This window comes from Anomaloglossus baeobatrachus, chromosome 1 (assembly GCF_048569485.1).
Source record: "Anomaloglossus baeobatrachus isolate aAnoBae1 chromosome 1, aAnoBae1.hap1, whole genome shotgun sequence".
Lineage (NCBI taxonomy): Eukaryota > Metazoa > Chordata > Amphibia > Anura > Aromobatidae > Anomaloglossus > Anomaloglossus baeobatrachus.
The window spans coordinates 207,533,520-207,561,244 of record NC_134353.1 but is presented as its reverse complement, the minus strand read 5'-3'; the positions used below and the strand labels follow the sequence as shown (position 1 = coordinate 207,561,244).

General features: G+C 43.9%; 1 protein-coding gene across 1 annotated transcript in view; it reads left to right on the top strand.

Annotated features, from left to right (window-relative positions):
* The window catches only part of FHIP1A (FHF complex subunit HOOK interacting protein 1A), a 358,441-nt gene that overhangs the window by 286,911 nt on the left and 43,805 nt on the right, over positions 1-27,725 (top strand). Inside the window, exons 7-8 of the mRNA XM_075335558.1 lie at positions 16,596-16,763; positions 27,210-27,289. Of these exons, the coding sequence (XP_075191673.1) occupies positions 16,596-16,763; positions 27,210-27,289 (248 nt within the window). The remainder of the gene's footprint in view (positions 1-16,595; positions 16,764-27,209; positions 27,290-27,725) is intronic.

Here is a 27,725-nt window from a genome sequence, read left to right as displayed (position 1 = left end):
CCCGGCAGCCGCTCTGCAGAGCCGGCTGCCGGGCCCCTATGTGTAGTGCTGCTGTGTAGTGGCCGACAAGGCGACCGTCAAGGGGCTGGCCTGTGAGTCAGGGGAGCCCAGTGTCAGTAGAGAGGCCCCTGACCTGGAGAGGCCACCAGCCATTTCAGAGCTGCAGCAGAGCAGGAGTGCTCCTGACCTGCACAGCAGACGGAATAATCCATCCTGCAGGACCTGGCGTCACACCCATGTGACTGTGTGGGAGGAGACACAGGATGCAGGGCAGAAAGCAAGAGATACTGAATCCTGAAAGAGATTTGGACCCATGATGACTGGTAATAAGAAATGAGGGGACATGAGAGGGGGTGCAGGGTGAATGGCATATGAGGGAAGATGGAGTTGCAGGGTGAGTGGCATATGAGGGCTGCAGACTGACAGAAGGATGTGAAGGGGTGCAGAGTGTTTGAGAGGGGTAAGTTGGGGTACAGGCAGGGTGAGATATGTGGGCAGGGTGTGTGACATATCGGGGTGTAGTGTGTGTGATATGGGGGTGCAGGCTGTATGGGGAGCAGGGTGTGTGACATATTGGGGTGTAGTGTGTGTGATATGGGGATGCAGGCTGTATGGGGAGCAGGGTGTGTGACATATGGGAGTGTAGTGTGTGTGATATGGGGGTGCAGGCTGTATGGGGAGCAGGGTGTGTGACATATGGGGGTGTAGTGTGTGTGATATGGGGGTGCACACTGTATGGGGAGCAGGGTGTGTGACATATGGGGGTGTAGTGTGTGTGTAATATGGGGGTGCAGGCTGTATGGGGAGCAGGGTGTGTGACATATGGGGGTGTAGTGTGTGTGTGATATGGGGGTGCAGGCTGTATGGGGAGCAGGGTGTGTGACATATGGGGGTGTAGTGTGTGTGTGATATCGGGGTGCAGGCTATATGGGGAGCAGGGTGTGTGACATATAGGGGTGTAGTGTGTGTGTGTGTGATATGGGGGTGCAGGCTGTATGGGGAGAAGGGTGTGTGACATATGGAGGTGTAGTATATTACAGGTGTACTATATGGAGGTGTAGTATATTACAGGTGTGCTATATGGAGGTGTAGTATATTACAGGTGTGCTATATGGAGGTGTAGTATATTACAGGTGTACTATATGGAGGTGTAGTATATTACAGGTGTGCTATATGGAAGTGTAGTATATTACAGGTGTAGTATATAGGGGTGTAGTGATGTAGTATATTACAGGTGTACTATATGGAGGTGTAGTATATTACAGGTGTACTATATGGAGGTGTAGTATATTACAGGTGTGCTATATGGAGGGGTAGTATATTACAGGTGTAGTATATAGGGGTGTAGTGATGTAGTATATTACAGGTGTACTATATGGAGGTGTAGTATATTACAGGTGTGCTATATGGAGGTGTAGTATATTACATGTGTACTATATGGGGGTGTACTATATTACAGGTGTAGTATATGGGGTGTAGTGATGTAGTATATTACAGGTGTAGTATATAGGGGTGTAGTGATGTAGTATATTACAGGTGTAGTATATAGGGTGTAGTATAATACAGGTGTATATGGGGGTGTAGTGGTGTAGTATAATACAGGTGTAGTATATAGGGGTGTAGTGATGTAGTTTATTACAGGTGTAGTATATGGAGGGGGTGTAGGAATGTAGTATATTGGGTAGAACTGAGTTAATTATATTAGTCCGGCCCTCTAAACCAATCCCAATTTCTCATGCGACCCCATGCGAAAATTAATTGCCCACCCCTGCTGTAATCAAACCCAAACCATAAAATATTAGGAGCTGAAAAAACTGGTACTGGTGCATCAGCTGGCATACAGAGGGTAAATGCAGCCCTGCCAATGCCATTAGCTTACAATACTGGGTATCCATAGCTCTGTATAACTTGATAAGTACTTTAATATATACAGTATGTGTGATATTCTTCATTTGTAACTTGGGAAACATTCCAGGTGACTGTATCTTCTCAGTAAACCATTTCGGAACAGAAATTGTGTGCAGATGTAAAGTTCCCTTTGCTGTATAATGTGTCTCTATATGTTTTACTGAACATTTTATTGAAAAATATCACAAAGGTAAAACCTGTCTATAAATGGGATATATCTTCCGATTAACAAGTAGAAGCAAGCACGGGGCAGAGACTTGTTTTAGTGTCTGTAATACAGGGATGTTTTACTGTGTGTTATGGACTTAGTTTGCTGGGTGTGTGAATCAAAGGAATCACACACTTTGCTGAGCTGAAGAATTTTCGAAGTATTTGAAATGCAACATCCCTCCAGCTCTGAGCAGTGCTAAGCTGAGGATCAAGCTGTCTGCATGGGACATTCCTGACAATTTATTCCCGATGAGCGTTTCCTGAATAAAACTGCTAGCTGCACAATGGTGAAGACGGGATCTCCGAGAAATCCTGGTGCCTGATACTTTACAATCTAATAATTGCGCATTTTGTATAGGCGATAGATGGATTGGTGGGTAAAGCAGCTTTTCTATTACAAAGACGGGTCTAAGATATGCTATGGTCAATTACCGTTTTCTTCCATTTAGCAGATGTAGTATTCTTATATATTTTATGTCATGTAAAAATCGGTCACGTATGTGATATTATTCTGATTACTCTTTGTGGACTGAATAAATGAAACTGTTTTGCTTGGAAATAGAAAGGGTTGAAGTTAATCCTGACATGCACTGTTAAAGAAAATAGCATGATCGGGCAAGGGAAATTTTAATATACAGGCGTAATTTAAAGATCCTGGTATCACTGCAAAATTTGTAATAGGGCCATACTAGTGGTTCCATAACTGATCCATTCTATACTGCATGTGAAACTGGACATCAGATACCGAGACTAATGCGTCAAGCAGTGTTAACACTACACTGGGCTACACTACCTATTGACCTCATGCCACCGCTTTCAAAGTCTGGGCTACACTACCTATTGACCTCATGCCACCGTTCTTAAAAGCAATCATGGTGCAGAGCAAGACGGCAATGGAGGCAGAAAGGGAGATCTATTATCTACAGCAATGAGTTCTATTTTGTCAGTCCTGTCTTGGATGCACTGATATCTGTCTGATTGCAGACTATGTGGGCTACACCTTAAAGAGGCTTTCATGAGGGAACATCACACCGGTTAAGATTATGTTGTGGGTGGCTTAATATATGGTAGTGGGACTTATCTAGTATTCATAAAAGTTACTTTTAACAGTTCGCGTTACATTGACCTGGTCATTAAACCAGTGGTAGAGCCATATCACCAAAATTTACCAGGAGACATTTTTCAACATGACACCAGATCGCATATTACTCATGTTACTATGAGTAGCTTGTGTGGTCTAAATGTGCTACCATGGCCTGCTGTGTCTCCCATCAAGCACATCTGGGATACCATTAATCGGCAATTGCAAATGGAGCTGCCAGCAACTGAACTTGATTTGCATAGCAGAACATTTTTCAAACAACCATTAATACCCTCATTGATAGAAATACATGACCTTATATGGCTTGACATGCTGTGTGTGGCATACATACGTAATGCTGGATCTACCTCAACAACGGACCAATGCTGGAAATATCCCCTTCCTCCCCTTCCATGTTTTCAACAGCATAGCTAGAAGTAGTCTGAAAGTTCTGATGCTGTACAGAACAGTGATACTACAGAAGCTCAGAGTGGGGAAGGGGTTGCTAAATGGGTTATCCAGGTCTTCTGCTAGCTCAGTGGTGACTTTCCTGCTTCATTTTACATCTCACCAAAAGAGCAGCTCTTCCTCTTCTGGTGTGCTTTATTGTTTGGGCACCGCATCAGACATCATGCTGATAGCTGTCTCCCCACAGTTAATAATTAGCATGTCATTGGAAGAGATGCCCCGTCAACAGAGCTGAAGAGTAGATGTTGCTCTGGCAATGTGATGTCTGCGTTGTCTGGACGCAGTTAGTAACAGTTCAGCCTTCCAATTTCAGACAGAGGCATGTTGAGCTGTCAGTATAGAGATGGACAGCTCAGCCATCCAATTGGAGGCTGGGATGTGTTTGGTTTCCTCCATGTGTCTTCTGTTTGAAGTGATTACCTGACTATTTAACTGGCTCTCTGCCTTCAATTACTGCCAGTTGTAGCTTTAGCTCAGTGGTGTCTGCTTACCTTGGATTCTTGTGCTCAGTCTCTAATCTATTATTACCCAACCATTGAACTTGCCTCTAACTACCTGTTGCCTAGCCTCTTTGTCATGATCCGCTACCTTCCTGGAATTTTGACCTCGGAGCTTGAACTGCCTATGCCTTTCTCTTTGTATCTAACCATGGACCTCTTGATTACCCAGCCTCATGGCTAGTCCATGAATAGTGGCTAGCTTTACATTACAACTGGTCTGGATTCTATTCGTACACCATGCAATCAGTTGACAAATCTGACCCAGGTGGTTCAGGATCTGACCAGGGGCTGTAGGTATCACAGTCCCAATTACAGGGTCAGCTTTCTAGCATGATGGGTGCTTTCCAGAGCCCTCCGCTGCCAGCAATAGCTTTGACACCTGTTTCATCTGATGGGCAGTTGGTCTCTCCCGAACCAGTAGTGGTCCTCCTTCACAAACTTTCAGGGGAGAAAGACTTTAGAGTGTTCAGGGAGAACTGTAGGCTAATTTTTACCATGCGACCCCAGTCATCAGGGAATGAGTCCCAACATTTGAGAATAATCATGTCCCTATTGTGGGGGTCCTCAGATTTGGGCATTTTCTTCGTCCCCACAAGCCCCAGAATGGTCATCTGTAGACATATTTTTTGATATCTTATGGTTATTTTATGACAAACTTACCAGAATGCAAGTTGTGGAGTCAAAAATCATGAACCTGACACAGGGAGACCACAACTTTTCCCAATTGTCCACAAAGGCTTTATGGAATGATGCAGCTCTCATGTGTCAGTTTTAATGTTTAATTTTGAATAAATTTAAGAATTATTTTGCTCTGCATACTTCACCCTGTTCCTTGGGAGAAGCCATGACTCAGGCCATTCTGATGGATCGCAGGATGTGGGAAAAGCGCGATGTGTGACAGAGGGTTTTGGAAATTTTCCCCGAATTGGTCCTCTTACCTGAGGGAGAACTGATGGACGTTGGAGCTGCTAGCTGACAAATGATTGAGAAGAGATGTCGGCGCGATATTGGACTTTGCACCTACTGCAATCGCACTGGGCATTTTATCACTGACTGTCCGATATGATCTTAGGCAAACAAGCCATCGGGAAATGCTTAAGTATGGGTAATTATCGAGGAGGTCACCCAGACTTACAGGTACCTTTTACCCCTTAGATAAAATACTTAAGAATGTTTAACTATGATTTGGGACTGGTTCTGAGATATGTATTAGCGAAAGTTAGGTTGGAAAGACCCACTCAAATTGTTGCCATTGACAGGATACCCTTAGTCCAGAACTTTGTCCAATTGGTAAAGGTGGAATTCACACTTAGATTGGGAACACTTCCCTCTGAGTCCATCTCCTGCATTGTTTTGGAAAATTTACCTGTTGTGTTGTTATTGGGATTTCCATGGCTGTGTATTCACAATCCTGTCATTGATTGGTGAGGGATATTGGTAAGTGGAGCCCCAACCATCATAAGAGATGTCTGTACAGGCTTTCTCTAGTCTAGAAAGTCTGCTGAGGTACCTCAAAGAAAAAAACAAGGCTACAAAGTGGAAAAACATCCGATCTGCTGTGCCAATAAAGAGTTAATTCCAAATAAGAGCAATGCAGGATGGTTTATTCTACGCATATCGGAGATAACCCCTCTCCTTCATCAGGAAATCCACCATTTTTATCTTTCTTCTGCCTTTAGCACGTGGAGTCTGCCGCAGCTGATACATGCTTTAATACTGGTTGTGTCACACAACCATCTCAGGTGAGTGGTTTTCATTAACCCTTACTGTTGTTATCCTGGTAAGACCCTATATGCGCTTTTCATATCCACAGTTTTTTTTACTATTGTCTAAGGTACCTCAAAGACTGTAGATGTTTTCGCTGTCAAAAAGGCAGAGATATTATCTCCCCATCATCCTTATGGCTCTGTTATTAATCTTATACCTAATGCTAAAATAACCTAAAGCTTGCCTATACAATTTATTGTGTCCTGAACGTACCACCATGAAAGAATATGTAAACTTTTCTAAACTTGTTCTTAGTGGGGTTTATAATTTGATACGCATCCTGAAGGTTGATGAGTAGAAAACAGCATTTTTAACATCTGAAGTTCTATTTGAAAATCTTGTCATGTCTTTTGGTTTAAGCCATGTGACATCAGTTTTTCAAAACTTTTATGAATGTTTTATGATTTGTATTGGATGTTTTATTGTAGTATAACTTTACGATATTCTACTTTTTTCGACTAATTTGGATTCACACTGTGAACATATCCATTTTTTTTGTTTGTTTTTGTTTATGACGATCCTTTTTAGTATCTGACCAAGGACGTCTTCACTACTCAGCCTCACAGCTATTCCATGAGTAGTGACTAGCATCATAGAAAGCAGTGGAATCGCTGGCAGGAACAATCTGTAATCGCTGTGAGCCAGCAGAAATTATTAGCCAGCAGAACAGGCAGGTTAGCTACCTGCCTGTTAATTCTTAGGGCATGTGCGCAACTTGCGGTTTTTTTTTTTGCGTTTCTGCAGCGTTTTAAGTTGCAGCGTCACATTGTCAAAATGCATGCGTTCTGCTTCCCCAGCAAAGTCTATGAGAATCATGCAAAATGCGTGCGCACGATGCTTTTTTAAACGCAGCGTTTTGATTGTCAAAAATTTGACAAAATCTCTGCGTTTAGAAAAGCAGCATGTCACTTCTTTTGAGCGTTTTGGCAGCGTTCTACACCCATTGAAATCAATGAGTTGTAGAAAAACGCTAACAAAATGCTAAGCAGTGCGTTTGCACTGCATTTGTTGTTGCAATCCGAATGTTTATTTAACATAATAAACGCAGGTCTTTTGGTCTCTCTTTCTCTGTCCATGTCGGTCTCTCCCTCCCACCCCCTCTCTCATACTCACCGATCCACGGTCACCGGCGCAGCGCTGCATGGCATTCACACTGTGGCGGCTTCTCCTCTTTTGAAAATGCCGGCAGCTCATTAATCAATCTCGTATTCCCTGCATCCCCCTCCCACCGGCGCCTATGATTGGTTAGTCAGACACGCCCAAATGCTGAGTGACAGCTGTCTCACTGCAACCAATCACAGCTGCCGGTGGGTGTGTCTATATCAAGCAGTAAAAAAAAATAAATAATTAAAAGAAAACAACGTGCGGTCCCCCCAATTTGGATACCAGCTAGGGTAAAGCAACACGGCTGAAGGCTGGTATTCTCAAGATGGGGGGGCTCCATGTTATGGGGAGCCCCCCAGCCTAACAATATCAGCCAGCAGCCGCCCGGAATTGCCGCATCCATTAGATGCGACAGTCCCGGGACTGTACCTGGCTCATCCTGAATTGCCCTGGTGCGGTGGCAAACGGGGTAATAAGGAGTTAATGGCAGCACCCCATAGCTGCCACTAAGTCCTAGGTTAATCATGGAAGGCGTCTCCCCGAGATACCTTCCATGATTAACCTGTAAGTTAAAGAAAATAAACACACACATCCAAAAAATCCTTTATTTGTAATGAAAGACAAAAATATACCCTCTTTCACCATTTTATTAACCCCTCAAAAACACCTCCAGGTCCGACGTAATCCATGCAAAGTCCCACGACGCTTTCAGCTCTGCTACATCGGAAGCTGACAGGAGCCATAGTAGAACACCGCCGCTCCTGTGAGCTCCAAGCAGCAACTGAAGTGAGTCGCGCGATCAGCTGTGCTGTCACTGAGGTTACTCGTGACCACCGCTCTCAGGTGGAGGACTGCAGCTGTGGCCGCGAGTAACCTGAGTGAAAGCACAGCTGATCGCGCGGCTCACTGCAGTCACTCAGGGGATTTACGATCAGAGGTGAGTCCTTCACCTGTGATCGCAAATCAAGCCACGGAGCACAGAGTCGCACGATCACAATGAAGTCGGGCGAAGTTCATCCGAGTTCATTCTGATTGCGAGGCACTGTCTCGCAGCCAGCCATGCTATTTTTGACAGTGCGGTCCCACTCGGCTCTGCAAGTCTATGGGGATGCTGCAGAGCCGAGTGGGACCGCACTGTCAAAAATGTGCATTCTGGAAGCATCCAGAACGCATGAATTCAGCAGGAATTCTGCAGTAACAATGCGTCTCAGAATGCAGCTTTTTGGCTGCGTTCTGAGACGCACATGCAGTGACTTACATGCTGCGGAATAGAACGCAATGTGCGCACATAGCCTTAGTCCTATTTGCATGCGCTGCTAATAACTTGATTTACTCTACAGTCTAAGGCGGGCTTTGCACGTTGCAATAGTCCCCGCCCCGTCGCAGCAGCGATATCCTTGTGATAGCTGCCTTAGTGAACATAATCGCTACGGCAGCTTCACATGGACTTGCCTGTCCTGCGACCGTCGCTCTGGCCGGCGACCCGCCTCGTTATTAAGGGGCGGGTCGTGCGGCGTTACTGTGATGTCACACGGCAGGCGGCCAATAGGAGCGGAGGGGCGGAGATGAGCGGGATGTAAACATCCCGCCCACCTCCTCCTTCCGCATATCCTACGGAAGCCGCAGTGACGCCGGTAGGAGATGTTCCTCGCTCCTGCGACTTCACACACAGCGATGTATGCTGCCGCAGGAGCGAGGAACAACATCGGACCGTCGCGTCAGCGTAATTATGGATTACGCCGACGCTGCACCGATGATACGATTACGACGATTTTGCGCTCATTAATCGTATCATCTAGGCTTTACACACTGCAATGTCGCATGCGATGCCGGATGTGCGTCACTTTCAATTTGACCCCACCGACATCGCACCTGCGATGTCGTAGTTTGCAAAGCCCGCCTAAGGCAATATACCTAACTGACCTCATAAACATGGCCTTGAGTGTAATTTGGTTTCCTGATCTGGGGATAAACACTACTGGTTGAATATATATATTAAATATGTTCTTGTGTATGATTATGTAAAATCAGCAGACATAATTGATAATAAATTGATTAAGCCCTTCAGAGCTGGGCAATTTTTCAATTTTGTGCTCTTTTTTTCTTTTTCTCCTTTTTTAAGAGCCATAAGCTTTTTTTTTTTTTTTTTCAATTGACAAAGCCATAGGAGGTATGTTTTTAGCTGAATAAATTGTAGTTTTGAATGACACCATTCATTTTACCTTAAAATATGATGAAAATGGAAAAATTTCCCAGTGGGATAAAATTTTGAAAAAAAATTTCAATCCTGCCATTTGTTGTTTTGCATTTTGTTTTTACTGTCCTCATCATGTGGTAAAACATAATTTTCGAGGTAAGCACAATTAGAGCAATATCACTGGTGCGGGCATTTCTACTAGAGATGAGCAGTTCTGTCGAGGCTCAGTTCGCTGGCAGTAAACAAGCTTAGCTCCACAGGCTGGAGCTTGACCCAAACCCCAGATCAAGTAAATGATTGGCAGTTTGAATCTCTGCCCACATACAGCCAGACATAGGCAGCATACGTCTGGAAGAGGGTGGGTGGGCTTTTTCAAACTTTTTTTTGTCACACTACATGTGATCACGCTGTTGTTACCCCCAGTGTGCACTGTTCAAACACTGCAAGCGGCTCGCACAGGGCTGAGCACCAAGCGTACCTGAGCATAGCGCTGCTCGCACGAGTTTTGTTCGCACGTAAAGCATCCAATCCACGAACCCAAACCTTGATTTTTAAATTTGGTTTTTGGTTCAACAACCGAACCTCAGGATTGCTCATCTCTAATTTCCACCAAGTGTCTTATGAGCAATTCTTCAATAAAACAATACCAGGCCTCATGTTGCTCATGCCACAGTATACAGCGTGCGTGGCTTAAATATGCTACATGGCCTGCAACATCTCCGGACTTGTCTGCCATAGAGCACATCTGTGACATCATTAGCAATCACAAAGGAAGCTGAAAGCAGTGGATCTTGATGACTTGTGTGCCCAAGTACATTTAACGTGGCAGAATGTTCCTCAGACAATCATTAATAACCTCATTGATAGAAACCAAGCTGTATAAATGTGTTCTTCTGCCCTGCGCTCATGCTCGATACTAAATAAATCAATAAGTTTTGAATATTTTGTTTCTATTTTCTCATCATTTGCCTAACATTGACATGTCTATCAATTCTGGGATTTACATAATTCCACAACTTTTCCTTCTTGTTTTAACTTCAATGTTGAGGAGTGTATTAGTCACCAGAAGCAGAAGAGTTTGTATTGTTGACTCCTTGAATGTCCATGGGTTGGTTAGTTTTTAAAATATCTTCAAATATTTAACCCGTATTCAAAGTAGGAAGAAAAGCTCTGCAACGCAAACTGAAATTGTGCTGAAGGAAATACTGTGCAAGCTTAGGCACATTGTACAGTGCATGGCCATGTGTATGGCTTTTGACTGCTGCCATAAGATGCCATATGAATGAAGTACATGCCATCTGATTGAACATGCCACAGTTTAGTGGTAAAGAAGGGTACAGCTGAGCCCCTATGCCCTATCAATATGGTCACAAGAATAACCATAGTCTTGGGTATCTTTTATTATTTAGTCAACAATGAGTTTTAATGGTCATGTAATTCAATACAGAATACAGACACTTCTCTTACGCTGATCACATTGCTGGTTAGGCTGCCCGCTGCTAACTAACATACAGCATGCTGCTCCAAAGCTGTAATGATACATCTCAAACATTTTTCTATGACATTCCATTGGCATCCAGTGATTGTTCTTTTAACTAAATAATTAGCAAGTGTTTTTGTAATTCATTATACTCAATGCAATCATATTGTAATATTGAATAGATCTGTTTATGGCTACTTTGTGATGAGTGCTTGATAATCTAAATGGATGATATTTACATGCTCTAAACCAAATTGCAGGCCTAAGATCTCATTCATCTTGTAGGTAAAAACAGCTATACGATTTTCATCCCCGTTATTTCAATGTTTCAGTTTGTACCATCAGTTTCATCGGGGATTTTCTCATATGCCACAAGCAAGTGAAGCATTAAAGCTTTTCCTACCCGCGTGTGTAAAAAAAACAAAACAATTTTAATTCAGAAGAAAATGATGTTTTTTCATCTGTATCGTCATCCGTATACTACCCATATCTGATCAGTATGTTCAATTTTTACATTGGTATAGCATTTGTATGGCATCTGTTTTTTATACAACAGTGGTTAACCAAATTTTGGGATCATATGTGATATAGAAACACTAACAGGTGCTTTACACGCTGCGAAAGCGCTAGCGATAGCTAGCGATGTCGTGCGCGCTAGCACCCGCCCCGTCGTTCGTGCGACATTTGGCGATCGCTGCCGTAGCGAACATTATCGCTATGGCAGCGTCACACGCACATACCTTGTCAGCGACGTCGCTTTGACTGCCGAACAATCCCTCCTTCAAGGGGGAGGTGCGTTCGGCGTCATAGCGATGTCACTGTGGCGTCACTAAGTGGCCGCCCAATAGCAGAGGAGGGGCGGAGATGAGCAGCCGGAATATCCCGCGCACCTCCTTTCTTCCTCCTTTCCGGTGAACGCAGGTAAGGAGATGTTCGTCGTTCCTGCAGTGCCACACATAGCGATATTATGAACGATTTTATGAAAAGGAGAGACGTGTCAACGATCAACGATTTTTGACGCTTTTGCAATCGTTGATCGTCGCTCCTTGGTGTCACACGCTGCGATGTCGCTAACGGCGCCGGATGTGCGTCACTAACGGCGTGACCCTGACGATATGTCATAAGCAATGTCGCAGCGTGTAAAGCCCCCTTTAGGATTAATGATTTGTAAAGCGTAAAGGAAATGATACCCAGTTTTCTAAATATTTTAAAAATACAATTCTGAAAATTGTGACATGCATTTGTATTCAGCCCCCCTTACTCAGTACTTTTCTAGGACCACTTTTCGCAGTAATTACTGCTGTAAGTCTATTGGGGTATGTCTCTACCAGCTTATCACATTTAGAGGCTGAAAATTTGGCCCATTCTTCTTTGCAAAATAGCTGTAGCTCAGTGAGATTGGGTGAAGGCATCAGTGAATAGCAATTTTCAAATATCAGTGAGATTTAGGTCTGGACTGTGACTGGATCATTCACACACATGAAGATGCTTTGATCTAAACCATAGATTGTAGTGTGTTTAGCGTTGTTGTCAGCAGGAAGATGAACCCTCGCAACAGTCTCAAGTCTTTTTCAACCTCTAACAGGTTTTCCTCCAGGATTGCCCTGTTTTTAGCTTTATCCATCTTCCTCTTAACTCTGACCAGCTTCTCATTGGCATGATGCTGCCACCGTTATATTTGACGGCAGGATATACTGTTTTCCAGGTGATGTGTAGTGTTAGTTTTCTGCCACACTTAGCAATTTGCATTTAACCCCACAAGTTATACTTTGGTCTCATCTGACCAGATCACCTTCTTCAACATGCTAGATGTGTTCCCGACATGGCTATTTGCAAGCAATAATTGGGACTTTTTGACTTGCTTTTAAAAATGGCTTTCTTCTTGCCACTCTTCGTAAAGGCCAGATTTGTGTAGTATATGACTAATAGTTGTCCTGGTGACAGATTTTCCCATCTGAGCTGTAGATCTCTGCAGCTCCTCCAGAGTGACCATGGGCCTCTTGGCTGCTTCTCTAATTAATTCTCTCCTTACTTGGGGTGTCAGTTTAGGTGGACGGCCATGTGTTGGTTGGTTTGCAGTGCTGCCATACTCATTCCATTCTTGGATGACTGATTGAACAGTGCTCCGTTAGATATTCAAAGTTTGGACTATTTTTTAATAACCTGCTTTTCTTTTCTCCACAACTTTATCCCTGACCTCTCTGAGGTGTACCTTGGTTTTCATGCTGCTGTTTGATCCCTAATGTTTTCAAACTACCACAACCTTCATAGAACAGCTGTAGTTATACCAAGAATAAATTACACATCGGTGGACTACATTTACTTATTGGATGACTCATAATTTTAGTTAGGGGTATCAGACTACAGGGGGATGAATACAAATACACATCACAATTTTAGACTTATACTTTTTAAATATTTTGAAATATGTATAATTTCTTTTACACTTCATAAATGTTAGCTTTTATTGGTATATAACATAAAATCCATTTAAGTGTGTGGAAGAAGTGTGAAATAATGTGGAAAGGTTCACGGGTACTAATACTTTTTCAAGACAATGTTTGTTAATAATTGCAATGTACACATAAAAATTGGATACTGTACAGACAATTCAAAGAGACTAATGCATCCTGCAATTTTTTTGCATAACTATGTGACCATGATCATGTGAACAACTGTCATCCGAACAGCCCTCTTGAATAATATTAGCTTGAATGCCTTCTGTGAAGGCTCGTTTCATGTTTTTATTCATGGACAGCACTTGTACAGAAAATATGGTGGTGTAAATGTATCCCTGCAATGCCAACCGCATACACCACATGGATTGCAAACTGATGGCATCGGTGTGCTGTAAGTGATTTTTCCCAGACCCATAGACTTATGATGTGGATAAAGAATGGACATATATTCTTGATTTTTTGCAAATATATGGTCTACAAAAAAACCCAACATGGGCAAGTCAACAGCTTCACAAATTATAATGGATACGTGTTCTATCTGTGTTTTTCACAACTAGAACATATAAGTGAAAAACAGACATCTGGTCTGAATGAGGCTTTCAGGTAATGGTAGCATTCACATTATAGATGTGTCATATGAAATTCAGTGCTGGTGTTTTTTCTGTGCGTATTGAGATGACCATAGGGACATTTTTTTTCTGATGAGAAAGCACATACTCCATGTTATATATGATAAAAATTGAGGCCTGGTAATATGTCATCTCCTCAGCTGGTATATAGGATTCTGGTCTAATTATGTTGGACAGGGAGACACTGGTGTCTACTATACCATGCATCCCATAACAGCGGCCCACATTACTACATTAAAAATTAGAGAATAAATAAGACCCACAATTTTCTGAAGTCTTTATAACACATTTTACCAAAAATATGCAGCAAATGTAACTTACAACTCCCTGAGAAATGCACTGAGTGTCTCAGACATACAGTGTGTCCACTCATATCCTGTCCACCACCATTAACTTGAGAACGGCGGCAGCTATATGTATATAAGTGGTCTTTAGGTATAGTAAAGTAGCCATGCGCTTCGCAATTAAACTACCTTTAGCGCCACCTGGTGGAAAACAACGGAGTTAGCATTTTATCTCGAAAACGGAATGAGCTACAGAAAAAAAGTGAATTACAAAGTTGTAGGGTATCATCAATTCAGTACGAATCGACACCTTTCATACAGAAATGCTATGATTAGAATGTGTAAAACTCACAAGGCTGCGGACGTGAAGCGATACCTCATGGAGACCTTCCTACAAGTCATAGGGTATGGTGGCTGCATGGAGTGACCTCCACGCTCACCTGACTTGACCCCATTGGACTTCTTTCAGTGAGGTCACATCAAACAGCAGATGTATGCGACCCCTTCACCAACATTGCAGGACCTACGACGATGTATTACAGATGCTTGTGCAAACGTGTCACCTACCATATTGCACAATGTGCAGCAAGATACAGTATGCTGTCCAGATGTGCATTGCAGCTGATGGTGGCCACTTTGAGCATCAAAGTTAAATAAGCGCCATATGCGTTACTAGCATTAAATGTTTTGGGGGGTTCATGAGTTTCATATCATAGCATTTCTGTATGCAAGGTGTCGATTCGTATTGAATTGATGATGCCCTACAATTTTTTAATTCACTTTTTTTCTCTATATCGTTCTGTTTTCGAGATAATAATGCTAATTGTGTTGTTTTCCACCAGGTGGCGCTATAAGTGGTTTTATTGCGTAGCGCATGGCTGCTTTACTATATCTAGATGCCACTTCTATGCCTATAGCTGCCGTTCTCAAGTTAATGGCGGTGGACAGGATATGGGTGGACACACTGTGTATAATTATTACTAGTAGGTAGCAGATCTAGCACAAGGCTATATTCCTTTAAGTAGATTCATGGTTCCTTGTCAAAGCTCATGTGCTTGAGGAATATTATCGGAAGATTGTCTCAAATTATCTACACTTTTAGTTTTTACCATGAAAAAAAATGTTAGAATATACTAGTCTATTCATCTACTAGTCTATTGCCTAAATAACAAGATCAAGATGTCTCAGGTTACATCATACTGTATGCTGTATTTTGAGTAACTCTGGAATACAATCATGTACTGATGTACAGCAATTCATGGCCTACATGTGCATCTGGGTCCTGCTCTAAAAGTGACTCATATCTGAGAAGCCATTATTTTTGTAGGTCACAGTTTGCTACTGTAACAACATATTTAATAAATGGGTGCTTCATAATGGCTTCACTATATAAAAGTATCTAATGTTCAAATTTAGTAGGACATCTTAAAGAGATGGTCCAGCACCTAAAATGTTCTTTCTAAATAGCCATCCTTACACCCTAACCACTTTGTAATTTACTTTATTATACATTACCCTATGCTTCTCCCCATGGAGACTCCCTTGGAGTCTCAAATGTGACATTACAGGAGGCTGGGGCTGCACTCACTCCCCGCAGCATATACCATATGGAAGAGAACACCACCAGGGGCCGGCGCTACAGTTTCTTACTAGTTTCTTGAATCTCCGTTCCCTATGAATATGTCCTGCACCCATAATTATGGATGCTGTGGAAGATGTGACTGCAGCACTAGCACTCTGCTTCTATCTCTGTCACAGCCGTAGCGTCTGTGAAAGATGGCGTCAACGGGGGCAGAGATAAAATCAATGAGTGACATCAGCCTACTGATGACGTCTTCTTTCACAGAAGCTACAATGCCAGCAAAGAGTATGCAACACCTCTCAAATGAAATGTCACATGAACTGCAGTAAGAAGTACACAAATAGGGATTAACTAAATAGGGGGAAGTGTAGGGTAACTATAATAAAGCAAATTACAATAGTGGTTAGGGTGTAAGGATAGATATTTAGAAAGGACATTTTAGCTGCCGGACCACCCTCTTAAGGATCATCATTTTGGCTAAGCAACATTGTTATATTCAATATTGCAAAGTAAGTTCTTATATGTAGAAGTCTTCGGATTATCGTCTTGATTGTCTTTCTGATTGACCCAATTTGGTGTGACACTTCTAGTTCTTCCTATTTCTCCACTCCAGATTCTGTCCCTATTAGGTTCCATTTGAATGTACTCAACCTGCCTGTCATGAACAATTTGCTAAAAATAATTGAAATTCCACATAATAACTCTACCTCTTGTCGCAATTTAGTCAGCTGCTACTGTAGTGTTGGTGGAAGGTCCTAAACTACGCCTACTTCTGTCTTACTCAGTTTCTTATGTTTGATGGCTCATCACAGACTTTCCTGGAGAGTTCACTTCTTTCATATATTACAAAGCCATTCTAAAACAGGTCTTCTTTGAGCAAAGTTAATTTACCTTTATTTCTAAAACCTTTTTGCATTTCATTCTAGGTGACAGTGGAAGAAGTGATGACCACGACTGCATATCTGGACCTGTTCTTACGAAGTGTCTCAGAACCAATTTTACTTAAGATTTTTCTCCGCTTTATTTTAATCTATCAGCATGAAAATGTTCAGATCCTTGACACGCTGGTCAGCAGAATCAACACACCATTTCGGGTACAATACTGCTGTTAACTACATTTGATGCTGTGGAAGTTTTGAATGAAGTGACATATGGTTTTATGTGGATACATGTCATAAATTGTAATGGTATTATTAGTGTTGCAAACATTTTGGGACCTTCTCTATTGAGAGGACAAGGATTCCTGATCCATGTTTTACAAGCCAAAGTGCTTGGTCATTGGGATTTAAAGAGGTTGTCCGCTACAGGGTCCCATAGAAAATTAAAAAAGTATACTCTTCTCCTGGTGCTGCTCCTGGTGGGTGATGTGACTGTTTTTTCACATGATTACTGCAGTTCCTTAACATTCGAGCAATCATCCACTGTGTTTTTTGTCTCTTGTTGATCTATCATGTTTTACACTAAGCTATTTTATTTTTGTTTATGCTGCGGGAAAAACAAACACAGTGGGCACGGGATGTCTATAAATCCATCCACTGGGTAGAACGCAGTGTTTTGGATGCAGTGAAAAAAACGCTCAATCCAGAACGCTGTGAACACTGATCATGGGTATGCACCATTAGGGAGCAATCTTCGTTGCATAACAGTGCCGTCCATTTTTCATGCTTGTTTAATAGGAAAAGCTTGAGAATCATCCTTTATTTTTTTGTAGCATAGAAGAAACATCAATGATAAAAAAATGTAATACTAGTGAAGATTTCATCCAAAACACAGATGAAAATCTGTCCGTTTTTTCCATACAACAAATATCACTGATGTCTGAATGAGGTTGGACTTTGTTGCTTTGATTCTAAGGGGTACTTTGCACACTACAACATCGCAAGCCGATGCTGCAATGTCGAGCGCGATAGTCCCGCCCCCCCCCGTCGCAGCAGCGATATCTTGTGATTGCTGCCGTAGCGAACACTATCGCTACGGCAGCTTCACATGCACTTACCTGCCCTGCGACGTCGCTCTGGCCGGCGACCCACCTCCTTCCTAAGGGGGCGGGTCGTACGGCGTCACAGCGACGTCACACGGCAGGCGGCCAATAGAAGCAGGGGGATGGAGATGAGCGGGGCGTAAACATCCCGCCCACCTCCTTCCTTCCTCATTGCATCCGGGACGCAGGTAAGGTGATATTCCTCGCTCCTACGGCTTCACACACAGCGATGTGTGCTGCCTGCTGGAACGAGGAACAACATCGTACCGTCGCAGCTGCAAAATTATGAAAATGTCGGACCCTACACCAATCATACGATAACGACGCTTTTGCTCTCGTTAAGCGTATGTAAAAGGATTCACATACTGCGATGTCGACAGCGACGCCGGATGTGCGTCACTTTCGATTTGACCCCACCGACATCACACCTGCGATGTCGCAACGTGCAAAGTACCCCTAAGTGTCCTTGAGGGCTCCTTCACATGTCAGTGATTCTTCTAGAGCATAAAAAATTGTTGGCGTTTCATCAGTGGTTTTGGTCAGAGTGTTATCAGAGATTCATCACAGTTTTGTCAATGTGTCGGATTTTACCATCAGAATTTGGTTATCGATTCATCAGTTTGTCTCATGGACATTTCTCAAGGTTCTCCTATCAAAAGTGATCAGGATAGAGAAGGCATCTAAGTGTTGTTTCATTTTTGCATGAATTTATATATTTTTATTGGCGAGTTTGATCTGACACTTGGCTCAATATCATATACGTACGAGTGCTCTCCGTGAAAAGCATGGATTGCACTTGCATGAGAAAAGCTGACGTGTGAAGGAGCCCTAAGTCTGTGTTCATATTGTCCTTTAGGGTTTTATGTGCCTCCATCCCCAATTCTATTCTGGTTATTAAAACAATAGAGACCTCGACTGAACCCTGAAGGACTGCATTATAAGTCATTGGAGTCTATTGTACAAAACATCTGGCAAGCAGCATGACTTTCATTATAAATGCATGCCAAGATGTGAACAAAGTTTTACTCTTCCTCATCCTAAAAGTTTCAGCTTCTATTGAAAACTGAAGAAAAACATTTTTAAACTGAACAAAACTAAATCAGATGTACATAAAGGCTGCTTTACACACAGCGACATCGCTAGCGATGTCGCTCGTGAAAGCACCCGCCCCCGTCGTTTGTGAGTCACGGTCAAATCTCTGCCCATGGCGCACAATATCGCTAGCACCCATCACACATACTTACCTGACTAACAACGTCGCTGTGGCCGGCGAACTGCCTCTTTTCTAAGGGGGCGGTCCGTGTGTCGTCACAGCGACGTCACACGGCAGGCGTCCAATTGAAGTGGAGGGGCGGAGAGCAGCCACAGGAAAGTCACACCCACTTTGTTGCCGGAGGACGCAGGTACGGTGGTGTTCTTCGTTCCTGGGATGTCACATGTAGCAATGTGTGCTGCGAACAACCTGCGATCAGCACCATCAATGATAATTGAGATTTGAACGACGTGTCAACAATCAACGATTAGGTGAGTATGTTTGATCATTAGCGGTCCCTCTTACGTGTCACACGCAATGAAGTCACTAACGAGGCCAGATGTGCGTCACGAATTCTGTGACCCCAACGACATCTCGTTTGTGATGTCGCTGCGTGTAAAGCCACCTTAAAGGCCACTTTACACGCTGAGATCTCGCTAGCAAGATCGCTAGCGTGCGTACCCTCCCCCATCGTTTGTGCGTCACGGGCATATCGCTGCCCGTGGCGCACAAAATTGTGCGGACCCGTCACACATACCTGCAAAGCAACGTCGCTGTGACCGGCGTACCGCCTCCTTTCTAAGGGGGCGGTTCGTTCGGCATCACAGCAACGTCACTAAGCGGCCGCCCAATTAAAGTGGAGGGGCGGAGATGAGCGGAATGTAACATTAAGCACAGGAAGAAAAAAGGAACAGCACTCACCGGTAATTGCTGTGAAGTATTCAGGTTTATTTCATGGTCAGAGGATACATGCTTCGGCTTTACAGGGAGGGAATGAGGATGGTTAGCACAAAGAGACTACGGCCGTTTCGCCCCTGTAGGTGGGGCTTCGACGGGTCTTGTCTTGTAAGAATACTTCACAGCAATTACCGGTGAGTGCTGTTCCTTTTTTCTTCCTGTGCTTAATGTTTCATGCTCTGATACTTTTGGAACAAGCACCCCGTAGCTGTATTCAGTATAGTCCGACCTGGAAGTTTTCTCCTGTCACAGCAGAGATCAATAGCACCGTGTGTGTTTTCTGCAACTAGCCGTTGGTTGTTTGATGTGGACAGTCCTCAGTGGAAGTAGTGCCCCGCAAATCCTTCTTGTTATTACTGCATATAAGCGGAATGTAACATTCCGCCTACCTCCTTCCTTCCTCATTGCCGGTGGATGCAGGGAAGGTGAGGTTCCTCGTTCCTGCGGCATCACACATAGCGATGTATGCTGCCGCATGAACGACGAACAACATCATACCTGCAGCAGCAACGATAATTGAGATTGGGGGGATGTCACCGATTAGCGATTTTGAACGTTTTTGCAACGATTCAAAATCGTTAATAGGTGTCACACGCAACGACATCGCTAACGCGGCCGGATGTGTGTCACAAAATCCGTGACCCTAACGGCATTGCTTTAGCGATGTCGTAGCATGTAAAGCGGCCTTAAGTGTTGGCACCCTTGAAATTTTTCCAGAAAATAAAATATTTCCCCCCGAAAATTATTGCAATTACACGTTTTGTTATACACATGTTTATTTCCTTTGTGTGTATTGGAACAACACAAAAATCTGAGAAATAAGGCAAATTAGACATAATTTCACACAAAACTTCAAAAATGGGCTGGGCAAAATTGTTGGCACCTTCATCTTAAATTTTGGTTGCACACCCTATGGAATAAATAACTGCAATCAGTCCCTTCCTATAACCGTCAAAAAGCTTCTTACACCTTTCAACTGGAATTTTAGACCACTCTTCCTTTGCAAATTGGTGTAGGTCTGTCATATTTGAAGACACCTCCCAACAGTGAAATTAAGATCTCTCCATAGGTGTTTAATGGGATTTAGATCTGGACTCATTGCTGGCCACGTCAGAACTCTGGAGCGCTTTTTTCGATCTGGGTGCTTCTTGAAGTACAGTTGGGGTCATTGTCCTTCTGGAAGATCTATGACCTAGGACACAAACCCAGCTTTCTGACAGTGGGCATTACATTGTGACTAAAAATCCTTTGGTAATCTTCAGATTTCATGTTGCCCTTCCCACAGTCTAGACATCCAGTGCCAGAGGCAGCAAAACAGCCCCAAAACATCCTTAAATCTATACCACATCTGACTGTAGGCACTGTGTCTTTTCTTTGTAGGCCTCATTCTGTTTTTGGTAAACAATAGAATAATGAGCTTTACCAAAAAGCTCTATCTTGGTCTCATCTGTCCACAAGATGCTTTCCCAGAAGAATTTTGGCTTACTCATGTATATTTTGACAACCTGCAGTCTAACTTCTTTTTGTCTCTGTGTCAGGAGTGGGGTCGTCCTTGATCTCCTGTCATAGCGTTTAATTTCATTCAAATGTTGACAGATAGTTTGTACTGACACCAATTCACCCTGCACCTGCAGGACAGCTTGAATTTCTTTGGAACTTTATTGGCGCTGCTCAGCGTCGGACTGGCCCACCGGAGCACCGCGGAATCCTCCAGTGGGCCCCGGGGCTCCAGGTCCCCAGTGGACCCCCATGTTTTGTATTGCGCGGGCTTATTACTGCGGGCTGGGCTGGTTCTCAGTGCCAGCAATAGAGCGGTCAGACTGGGCCCCCATGCTCTGATGGGCCCCCAGCCTTTCCATCATAAACTGCATTAATCGCACAGATGCGAGCTCTGCAGTTTCCACAGTTGTAGCAGGACCTGTGGTGAAATCACAGTCATGGCGTGGGCAAATTCTGAGGCCCTGGGACAGCTTGGGGGTCCCACTCTTCAGTCCTTCGGGCCCCAGGCTGAGTTTTGGGGACCGCAGTGCTTGGGTTGGCAGCCGCACTATTCTGGATACTGGATAGTGCAGCTGCCGGCCCTTTAAGCCACACCGGCACCGAGCATTCACTGCTGAATGCTCCGTGCTCCTCCTGCATTGAATTCAATCTGTGGAAGAAGTTACGGCTTGTCTGCCAGTCCCACAGATAAAGAGCCAGCATCCCCACCACACTGACCACAGTATGTCCTCCTGCACTGTATGGGGCCCCCCTCCACCTGAGCTTTAGGTTTCTCCCCCTCCTGATCTGTATGGTGCTCCCCCTCCTGAGCTGTATGGGCCCCTCTCCCCGCCCCCCGAGCTGTATTGGCCTCCTGAGCTCTATGTGCCTCTCCCCCTTCAGCTGTTTGTGCCCCCACTCCTGAGCTGTATGTGTCCCTTCCCCCGAGCTCTATGGGCCCCCCACTCCTGAGCTGTATGCGCCCCTCCCCCCCACAAGCTGTATGGGCCCCCACTCCCGAGTTGTATGTGCCCCTCCCCCTGAGATGTATGGGCCCCCACTCTCGAGCTGTCTGTGCCCCTCCCCCCAAGCTGTATGGGCCCCCACTCGATCTGTATGGGCCCCACTACTGAGCTGTATTTTCCATCCCCCAAACTGTATTGGGTCCCCTCCTCCTGAGCTGTATTTTTCATCCGCCATGATCTGTATGCCCCCCCTCCTGAGCTGTATGTTCCACCCTCCCCCCCGATCTGTATGGGGTCCCCCCCCTCCTAAGCTATTGAGCTGTATGTTCCACTCCCCTGAGCTGTAAGTTCCACCCTTCTGATCTGTATGGGCCCCCACTCCTGATCTGTATGGGCCCCCACTCTTTTGCTGTATGGGCCCTCTCAGAGCAGTAGGTGCCCCCCTTGAGCTGTATGGGACCCCCATAGCCGTATGCGCTGCCACCCCAGAGCCATATGCGTGGGCCCCCAGAGCCATATGCACTGCCATCCCAGAGCCATATGTGCTGCCACCCCAGAGCAGTATCTCTGGCCCCACAGAGCTCTATGCCACCCACCCCAGTAATGTGCTTCCCTCTGGTGCTCGTTAAATCCTGTTGTCAGAGACTGAAAGCAGAATTTAACTAGTTAACAGGAGTGGGTGCATTGGAGATCCACCCCCGCCTGTTAGCTACACATGTCTGCTAATCAGGTGACATGTATTGGTAAGCATGTGGATTCGCCGCATTTAAGGCAACATGCTTGACTTATGACTTACTGGTACATCATAAGTAGTGAAGTGATTAAAGGAGGGATTGCAATACACCCTGGAACACATGTAGAGAAAGGCCTCAGTTTTGGTTTTTTTTCACAATTTTAAAAAAAGTGGGACTCTTACACTGGTAAATCCTATGCATTAAGTGTAATGCCTGCTTTACACGAGATGACCGATCGTGCGATTTCACAATTGATCGTACCCGCCCCCATCATTTGTGCGTCACGGACAAATTGCTGCCCGTGTCGCACAAACTCGTTTAACCCCCGTCAAAATTGTGGCCCATGCAACCTGAGACGAAAGGACCATGACAGTCAATGAACTCCATTACAGCCAATTGTCACCAAACAGCCACTGGAACTTGTAGCCTTAAGCCTGCTTTACACGAGTCAATCTATCGTGCGATAGCACGAGCGATCGTACCCGCCCCCGTCGTTTTTGCGTCACGGGCAAATCGCTGGCTGTGGCGCACAAACTCGTTTAACCCCCGTCACATGCACTTACCTTCCGGACGACCTCGCTGTGGGTGACGAATGTCCACTTCCTGAAGTGGGAGGGACGTTCGGTGTCACAGCGACGTCACACGGCAGCCGGCTAATAGAAGCGGAGAGGCGGAGATGAACAGGATGTAAACATCCCGCCCACCTCCTTCCTTCTGCATAGCCGGCGGGTGCCGCGGGACACAGGTAAGCTGTGTTCATCGTTCCCGTGGTGTCACACGGAGCAACGTGTGATGCACGGAAACGATGAACAACCGGCGCCATTTTAATTAAACAATTTTATGAAACCTAGCGACGAGTACACGACTCACAATTTGTGAGCGATACTGCGTCGCTAGGAGGTGTCACACGAGACGACATCATGTACGATGCCGGATGTGCGTCACGAAAACCGTGACCCCAACGATGCATCGCACGATCGGTAGTCTCGTGTAAAGCCCATATTAGTGTTTGGGTCTGTAGGTGTGTGGCTGCATATTTCTGCTTGCATTTCAAGCCCTGGGGTAGAGAGAGCTGAACACTGCTTTGGGACTAGGAAGTGGACATGGTTGCTGATGGTAGTTGAGAATGTGCGACAGGTGCAGGGCAGGATGCATCCATGCCTGCAACCTGGACAGAGAATTGGCAAGGGCGAAGCACATGGCAAGAGGCAGTGGTGTCACCCGCAGACACTGATTCTGAACGCAGGCATTTGGCCCACCTAGCAAAGTGCTTTGATAACATGTGCCTGAGCATGCTGGTAGTGCCCAAGCTAGTAGTGGTCAAGTCCCTGCTGATTTTGGTACAGTACAGGTTGAAAATGACTGGGTTTTTTTTGAATCCTCACTTTTTTTTAAAAAAGCACAAGACTGGGGAACACCTAACCCTTGGTGTGTGAATTTGCTTGTGTGTTTGTGTGCTGTTTGAAACAGTATAATACCTACTCCCTCTTGCTACACCAGTATCTCTTCCTGCCAGTTGTGGTGCTGTGGGTCACTCCCCCTCATCACTGCTGTCTACTGACTTCAATGTCCACCATCTTGTCTTCCACTTCCACACTCTGGTTCTCCTGACTTGTTGAATTAACAACATGACTTGTTGGCAATTGTGTCTCATCATCATCATCCAACTCTTGAGATAGTAATTGCCATTCCCCATCATCATCATCTGAATGTGGCTGCTCAAATATTTGGGCATCACTGCACATAATCTCCTTATGACCCTCTTGAAACTTGCAGGTAAGAGGACAGAATCAATACATGTAAATGCAAATAGCTCCTTAGAGTGTCCCAGTATGAGATCACTTGTTTCCTAGGGCTCTCCATGGTGGGAGGAATGAGGATCAGGGTTAGGATTATTGGTCCAAACTTCTAGCTAGTGAAGCTGGACCATGTGAAAAACAGGTTGGTGCTGGGAAACAGATTGAAGCATTATCTGCCATCCAGCTGACCAGTTGTTTGCACTGTTCTGGCTTCAACAGTGGTGTGCCACGGTCCCCTGCAAAGTGGGATAGGAAGCTAGGTCTAGATGATGACTGTGTTTGTTGTGCTTACGCAGCAGGCAGTTTCACCTGACCCAAGGCCTCGGCGTGCATCATCAGATATCCATCCTCTTTCCCGTACCTTACCGTATGCCTTACGCATAATAAATTAGGTATACGGCTAACAGGTGTATTAATAGGGACTAGAATAGATGTCGGACTGAAAAGAATTTTTTGTTTTAAGTTGCAGCAAGGACTATCAAACTATAATCACTGCCTATATGCCTTTAATGCTAAACTAATACACGAACCCTTCTCCAGTAACTCTCCCGATTCTAAATGCAGCTAGGAGTGGTATTAATAGACACTAGAATAGATTATATGTAGTTCTGAAAAGGACTTTTGGTTTTAGGGTGCAATAGCAAGGACTGCACGGAAATAATCCCTGCCTACATTCCTTTACTGTTAAACTAATACACTAAATACACTATCCCTTCTCCAGAGGCTTTCCCTATAATGACAGGGTAGAGTGCGCCGAGCGTTGCGTTACCGGGTCTTATATAGACCCAATGATGCAATGCTGCTGGCTAACCTTGGTAATGCCAATAGCCAACATGACTGTCATTTCCATGATTGGCAGGCAATCCTCGCATGTTTAGTAGCTGAAAAACAGTCGTGAAACATGCAGGCCAGGGATTCTAACATGGCGCTCAAGCACCCACAATACTTGATCACGTAATTGGCATACCCGAGCCCCCAATGCTCAATCAAGTATTGAGCACCGCACGCTCGTTCATCACTAGTCCTCAGGAATTTCTCTTCTCCATGCTTAGTGTGGACCACACAAAGAGACAATGCATATATTGCGTCAACTTCTCCCCTTTTTATCTGGTTTCAGGTGTGATTTTCTTATTGCTTACACCCGTTACTTGCCACAGGGGAGTTTCAATGAGGATCACATGCTTGAAACAAAGTTGTTTGCCCACAATTTTGGAAATTTGCCAACATGCCCAACTTACCGTTCTTTGTTTTTTTTGTATTCTTCCAATACACATAAAGGAAATAAACATGTGTATGACAAACATGTGTAATTGCAATAATTTTATGGGAGAAATACTTCATTTTCTGGAATAATTTCAAGGGTGCCAACACTTTCTGCCATGACTGTAAAACATGCTGCACTTTTTGATACAAAACAAATGAAAATCCATAGAACTGCATTGTCTATTTTACCTGACTTTCTTATATTTAAATATTTTATTTGCTTCAATGCCTAAGAAGCATGACTATTGTTAGCATTTTCCCCCTGTGTTGGCTAAATTCCATTATGTTTTATAATAGAAACATCTGCAGATAGTGATATATACTTAACACTCGGAGCACGAACACTGTGATGTGTATCTATTTTAATCATAAGATCTCAGTGATTTCTTTCCTTAGCTTAGAAGGTGAAGAAGAGTGAACGTGTGGATAAAGAGAAGTCAAATGGATTTTGGAACCAGAATACTATTGTTAATTAAGAGCTTGCTGCGTGCTGTGCGTGCCTGTAATCCATATCCTGGCATGGTCTTGTGTGGCTGCCAGGGCCTATTGTAATACAGATGGCCTTGTTACTGAACAATTCTGCAGTCTAATAGAGTATTGGCGGAGATTGGGAAGCTTTGTACATAAAAATGAAATAATCATATATCCTATAAACTATTCCGCCATATAAACCAAACCAATGAACTGTAAAGTACAAACACACATTTTAGAACATTAAATAAGAAGCAATTTAGTGTGGCTTCTTTTATTGTGCATTGTTATAACAGTATACTGGATTAAAAGGAATCTGTCTACAGGGTTTTATTACCCCGTTTGAGAGCAACATGATGTAGTGGCAGATACCTTAATTCCAGCAATGTGTACCTTTCTGGGATGCTTGCTATAGTTTTGATAAAAATCACTGTTTTAGCTGCTGCAAATCTAGTAGTTCTCTGAATGCTGAGCTCTGTATAACCCCGCCCACACCACTGACTGTTTTATTTCTACACTGTGCATAGGCAGAAAGCTGCCAATCAGCGGCAGGCAGGTTTAATCAGAGCTTACAAATATAGAGGATTACATGGCAGTAGGTCCTCTACTGAAAATCTGCTGCTGATAAAACAATGACTTTATCAAAATTACAATAAGCAGACCAGTAAGTGACACATCACTAGTATCAGGATCTCTGTCCCAACATTTTGCTGCTCTCAGGAAAAATCTTTGTTTTTAGTGGTATTTTCTTTCCAGAGTCAGTGTTTTCATAAAGATTTGGTCACTAGATGGCAGTGTTTTCTGATATTGTTACTAATAAAGAAAATGAGCATCTTTCTTTTCTCATCTTTCTTTTAGCTGTGTGTGGTGTCCTTGGCAATGTTTCAAACTCTTATTGGCTTTCACTGTGAAGATGTGATGTTACAACTCCTTCTAAGGTAATACCTTATATTGTATTATCCATTATAGTGGCATGTCAACCCAGTTTTTGAGTATGGCAGCCACAGTAATCTGGGTTCTCTATCTTTTGTCATCTCTATACTTAGATTTTCCCTGGTCTATGCATCTGGGTCTGCATGGATGACATCTCATCATGTCTTAAAGCTGAAGACTATGATGAGATAATATCGCAGGAGGCCAGAGTAGATGACTATGCTGTTTTTATTATTAACTTAACCTGATTATTTTGCAATGTTCCCACTGGACATTTCCAGCAATATCTGTAACCATTGCGTTGTATTGCGGAATTTGAAATCTGAATTGAGCACAATGAGAAAAATACCCACGAAAGCTCCTGTACACGGTCTCTAAAATTAAATGCTTATTAGCGATGTTCGGGTTCGGATTATTCGTAACGAATCCCAAAGTGCTATT